The 6394-nt window shown below is 38.9% G+C and overlaps 1 protein-coding gene across 1 annotated transcript in view; it reads left to right on the top strand.

Moving 5' to 3' along the window:
• Positions 1–3467: 3467 nt before the first annotated feature.
• Positions 3468–6394, top strand: part of ZCCHC17 (zinc finger, CCHC domain containing 17) — an 89309-nt gene continuing 86382 nt past the window's right edge. The window contains exon 1 of the mRNA XM_006862185.1: positions 3468–3586. Within this exon, the coding sequence (XP_006862247.1) occupies positions 3521–3586 (66 nt within the window). The 5' untranslated portion in view covers positions 3468–3520. The remainder of the gene's footprint in view (positions 3587–6394) is intronic.

The raw sequence follows: 6394 nt of genomic DNA, 5'->3' as shown, positions 1-6394 counted from the left end.
AGCTCTGGTAGCGTAGTGGTTACGAATCGGGCTGCGAACCGTAAGGTCAGCAGTTCGAAACTACCAGCCGCTCCGCGGGAGAAAGATGAGGCTTTCTACTACCATAAGGATTTACACCCTCGGAAACCCTGTACAGGGTCGCTATGGGTCGGAACCGACACGACGGCACTTAACAACAACAATGTTATATATAAGGAGTCCTGGTGTGCCGCTGTGAGTTAATGCGTCAGACTGCAGTCATTTGAACTGCAAGGTCGGTGGTTCTAACAGGTTGAGTTCATGGTGTATTGGATTGAACCTGTTTACCAGCCACTTCTTAGGAATTGACAAAGCTATCTCTGTTCTATCCGTGTGCTTTTGTTGTTGTTGTTGTTTAGTGCTATTGAGTCAGTTCCGACCCATAGCGACCCTGTATAGGGTTTTCGAGGAGCAGCTGGTGAGCTTGAACTGCTGAGCTTGCAGTTCAGACAGCTTTGCAGTCTGGCACATTAACCCACAGCGCCACACCAGGACTCCATGCTCTTGTTGTTAAGTGCCATTAAGTCAGTTCCCACTCATAGCAACCCTATATAGGGTTTCCAAGGAGCAACTGGTGAGCTTGAACTGCCATCCTTACAATTCAAATGGACTGCAGTCCAGTGCATTAGTAAAGTAATAAAAACCGACTTTGGTGGATTAAACAGTAAAGTATAAATTTATTACAGGAACATAAGGTTATCTTATGGAACTTAAGCATAGGGATATTCCTTAGGTTTAGAAGGGCTTGGAAGTCTCTCTTTTGTTTCAAATGAGCAGGTCCAGTAAATGGGTGGTCATTGTCATTGAATATTGGTGTGGTTCCATTGATGAGAACTCAACCTCAAGGTCAGTTTGAACCTCAACGGCAATTCAGACTCACCAGCCGCTCCTCGGAAACCCTGTACAGGGTCTCTATGAGTCAGAAGTGACTCAGTGGCACTTAACAACAACAACATTGCAAATCAAGAATACATTCCAAAAGTAGGACATGAGCTATCTGAAAGTAAGTGGGTGGAGGTGAGAGTTCAGGAGAGGAAAAAATTATATAACTGTGAAAAAAAACATAACAAGGAAAATAGTGTTTCAGATCTTATTAGTATCAAGTGTAACTAGGAAGTGATGCCAAAGAAGTGTGAGTACAGTCCTATTTATCTTCATCTAGCAGTGTAAAGGGGCATGGCTAAGAGCCATAAAACTACCCCAAACCAAAGCCACTGGCACTGAATCTATTCTGACACAGACACGCTTTAGGACAGAGTAGGTTTTCGAAGGCTGTATATGTAGCGCTGCAGAATAATGTGCTCGGTTGAACTCTTAAGGTCAGCAGCTCATACTCACCAGCCACTCCTTGGAACCCCTGTACAGGAGTGCTATGAGTCAGAACCCACTTGATGGCACTTAACAACAGCGGTCTTTACAAAGCAGACTGCCAAATCTTTTTCCTGCAGAGTGTCTAGTGGGTTTGACTGTGAGGATTCAGTTAGTAACTGAATGCGTTACCGACTGCATCGCCAGGACTCTTGATAAGAGCCTTTGTGAGGTGCTGTTGAGTTGATTTTGACTCATAGCTACCCTAGATAGGGTTTTTGAGGCTGTAAATCATTATGGTAGCAGGAGACTTCATCTTTCTCCTAAGGAGCAGCTGGATGGTTGAGCTGCCAAACTTGTAGTTAGCAGTCCAGTGCTTATTCTACAGTGTCACTAGCGCTTCTTGATAAGAGTTATTAGAGATTGCTAATTTACTGTTTGATACAAGGAGGCTAATTTATCTACATAAAAAGGTTAAAAGCATTGTTTATGGGTTACTAGCTTAATAACAAAAAGTGACTTGATATTTAAAGATGGCAAACTGTGATCATAAATTCATCTTTCCAGTTTCTCAGTGTTCTATTAAAATAACCAGGCAACTACATGTAAAATTAGACAAGATCTACAGTGGTGTAGCAAATGGGAGAGAAGTGCTGTCAGTGAACCTAAATATTTTGTAAACTTCTGAAAGATATGAGTGAGATGGGATTTGGTTGAAGGAAAATAGAATGAGTGCCAAAACCTCACAGATTTTAAGAGATTTTGTAGCAAGATGATGGGAAAACTGTCGGGATGGAGAAGGACACCATAGTAAATGCTTAATAAATGTTAGCATTAACATTTCTTCTTCTTTATCATCACCATCGTTATCTAAGCTGTATTAAATTCTCAGTAGTGTGCATAATGATGCTTATTGCGATAATTATCATAGCATAATTTGGGAACAACCTGAATATTGATTAATACGGAAGTAAATTTAATGTATCTAACAATGGATTCACTGTCCAACTTTCATGGTTGGACAGTGAATAAGGGAGATCATAGAAGAATTGTTGCATTTGAGTTATGGTGTTAGAGAAGAATATTGACAATACTGTGGTCTGCTAGAAGAACAAACAAACCTGTATTGGAGGAAGTACAGCCACAATGATCCTTGTAGGCCAGGAAGGCGAGACTAGGAAGAAGGAGAAGTGCACTACTTCTGAATGCTCAGTCACTGGAAACGTTCTAAATAGCAATCAGAACGTTGTCAGATGTAGTAGCAGAAGATGAAATTATTATGAATAGCAGTATATGTAACAACAGTTGTGAAGATGGCTCAGGTACGAGTAGTGTTTTGTTCTGTTGTGCATAGGGTTGTTAACAATTAGAACCTACATGACAGCATCTAACAAAAGCAATAACTATCACTTTTATGTACTTTATTTTATTGAGATTCATTCTCACACAAATACACAAACACCAAAATCCTTTTCTTGGCCAAAAAAAAAAAAAGCAACCATAGCAATAAAAATATTCTAGTGGACTAATGGCTTGGGTGAATAATAATTTGAAAACAAAGTCTCTATAGGATAAGCACTGTACTGCAAACCACAGGGTTAGAGGTTTGAGCCCACTAGTTGGTTCTGTGGGAGAAAGATGAGACTCCGCTTCCACAAAGATTTATAGCCTTAGAAACTCTATACACAGTCACTGTAAGTCCGTGGCATGTACAAAAACAACAACATGGTGTTAAATCTAATGGCATTGTTCAGTAGAGATTAGCTGTGAACTCTGTTTATTCATCTCCTTTTTAAATTTTTTTATGTTTTCAAATGAATCGAAGGGTTTAAATTTGAAAGGTAATCTCAACTTTTCTACACTACAGAATGGGATGTGCTTAGGGATCATATAGGGAAGGTATGCTCTTATATTGTTACATTTTCTGTGTGCATGTGATTGGGTGAAAAATTATAGAGCAAATTGGTTTTTAATTCAACAATCTATACATATTTTGTTTTGTTATGTTGACTACAATCTTACAATATAATAGACTTTTCCCATTTGCTTCCTGTGTTTCCCATTTCCCTTTATCCTTCCTTCCTATGCCATGTTTTCTTTAATGCAAATGACTAATTATCTGTCTTACTTCTTTTTGACAGGATACTTGAAGTAGTTTAGCTAAAGAGAAATGGAGGAGCCATAGATATTAAGTATGAATTCAGGAAGACCTGAGACCATGGAAAACTTGCCCGCTCTCTATACCGTTTTCCAAGGCGAGGTATGTTCTTTTGTGCTTTGAACCTACCGTTTATATTACAGATTTAGTGTGAAAAACAGCCGGATTTGGGGTTCCTGACCATGTGAGAATATCTTGAGCATTACAGGTTCAACAGGATGGGTATAGTGTGGCATATCTCACTATCACATGTACTTCCTCTAATCTCTAAACTGCACACTTGACATCTTCATTTGAATACCACATAGCATCTCAAATTGATGTGTGTAAGTTGAGGTCTAGATTTTCCTCACCAAATCTGTTCCTTTTCTAATCTTTTTCTATCTCTTCAAGTGGGACCACTACCCATTCAGGTATCTGAACTAGGATTAATGTTCATTGTCTTGTATGAATGGAAAAGTCTTGTTTACCCTCTCGATTTGATCTTAATTTTCCTTTCCTCTCCAGTCTGTGAGCAAGCCCTGTCATTTCTACCTCTTAAATATATATCTGTTCTATATATGAGTGTAAGTCAAAATTATTGCTACAAAACCAGAGAAACCTTTATTAAACAAAAATAATCAAAATGTGACACTATTGCTTCTTGACACATCCTCCAAATAGGTGTATGTGCTTCTGAATGCAATGTGTCTCTTCTAACCTTCTAACCCTTCCCCAAAGAATTCTGCCCTCTTTGATTGGCACCGTATCAAAATGGTAGTTTTGGCATCATCAATAGCAGTTTTGACATCATCAAATTATTTTCTTCTTAAATTTTTTTCTTTTTAGTTTGGGAAACAAAATGAAGGTCTAAGGGGTCAGATAGGGTGGATAGGGTAAGGTTTCTCCTCAGAATCCTTGCTACTTTCTAAGATATGAAAATATTCCTTGGTGCAATTTCCTTAATGGTTTCTGTCACCACTGCAGTTGATAGTTTTCTTAAAACTTCTTCCTAATAAGCTCCGTGATCATTTGTGTCCTTTGAGAAAATCTGTCAAGATTACACCTTAGAGATCTCAAAAAACAATTAGCCATAATTTTCTAAGATGACCTCTCTGCTTTGAATTTAGCTGGAAACCCAGCAGATCTCCTGGGAAACCTTTGTTTTGATTAGACCTTGCTATCTGGATCGTCTTCCAGGATTCATTCCTAGTTACAATTTAGTCTATAAAATAATTTTTATTAGCTTTGATCTTGCTTAAATGACTGAGCTAGCAGATCTTTTGGCACCCATCAAACTGAAAGATTGCTGAGACTAAGACCACTTAAGATTGAAATGCTGAACCATGTAAGATTCCAGCTTTTGTAGCTATGACATCAATGGTAATTCTGCAGTTTCTGCATTTCAATCAGTTTCTTCATTCATCACGGTTGACAGTCTTCCCTTTCTTGGCTCTTCTTTGAAGTCTTTCTGTCCATCCTTAAAACACTTATCCACCTAAAAACTATTGTTTATGTGGGGCAGCATTCCTGGAAACTTGTTGCAAAGAAAGCTTAAGTGATTTGGGAAGATGTCCACTTAAGTTTTGTTCGTTTGAACCACAAGTCAGCAGTTGAAACTCATCAGCCACTTCTTGGAAACCCTCTACAGGGTCGCTGTGAGTGGAAACCAACTAGGTGATACTTATCAACAATAACAATGAGACTAAGATACGTGCATTATGGAGAGAACTTAACCTGTAACCATCCATTGATCACAGAGACATGTATAAACACATTTTGTTTGGAATAAACATGCATATATGAACTTCATTGCAAATACCATTTTTAAACAGCATAAAAGATGACTATACACATGGACTTCAGCGGGTGGAATATACCGAAATCAAATTGACAACATCTGTGGAAAGAGGCAGTGGAAAAGCTCCATCGCATCAGCCAAAACAAGGCTGGGACAGACTGCAAAAGACCATCAATTGTTCATATGCAAATTCAGGCTGAAGCTGAAGAAATCTGAAGTCCACAAGAGCCAAAATATGACCTTGAATATATCCCACCATAATTTAGAGATATGAAGAACCCTAAAGACACTAAAACCAAAGACCAGGAGAACTGTGGGATGACAACAAGAACATTATACAGGAGGAAAGCAAAAGGTCATTGACAAGACAAGAAAGAAGGAAAAGACCAAAATGGATGTCGGAAGAGACTCTGAAACTTGTTCTCTAGTGTACAGATGCTAAAGCAAATGGAAGAAATGAGGAGGTTTACATGGGAGATCATCGGCTTTATGCCATTGTTTCATTACTATGATTACAATCTTCTCTGTGCATCATCATTCAACAATATTTGTTTCCGTTCCCTCTGTGTTTTTTTTTGCGGGGGGGGGTGGAAGGATGTACACAAAAATACTCAGAAATATATAATAATTTAAACAACCAAAGGACACATATTGCAAACTTGCCTCCTGGCCACCAGCTCTCAGTCCCTTTCTTCCCATGAATCTAGAGTCCTCAGCTGATCCCTCTTTCCATATCCTCATCTCTGCCTCTATCTCTGGTTTCGCTGCTTTTCTGGATGGGATTCCGCATTCTATTTGTGTTCTTCTCCCATGATGGTCCTAGGTTCCTCTGTTTCTGGATTGTAATATTAACTACTCCCCCATTTTTGTTGCACAACTTCTACCTTTACAGTTGCGACAAGTCATGATCACAATTATTCACTATTGAATCATAAGAAAATTATCCCCATCTCTTTTCACCAGACCTTTCTAGACAAGATGAAAAGTATTCAGTGGGGTCTCTGTCTTCCTTTGCACACTATTAAACGAAACTCCCCCTTGAAACCTTGTAAGCCAGTCACATTGTTCCTTTATCGCCCCCTCATTTTAGGTAGCCAATGTCTTAAGTTGCCCATCCCTATCTACTCTGT

Source organism: Chrysochloris asiatica, unplaced genomic scaffold (genome assembly GCF_000296735.1).
Source record: "Chrysochloris asiatica unplaced genomic scaffold, ChrAsi1.0 scaffold00047, whole genome shotgun sequence".
NCBI lineage: Eukaryota > Metazoa > Chordata > Mammalia > Afrosoricida > Chrysochloridae > Chrysochloris > Chrysochloris asiatica.
Note: the sequence above shows the minus strand (reverse complement) of the source record. Positions and strands in the feature narration are given on the sequence as shown.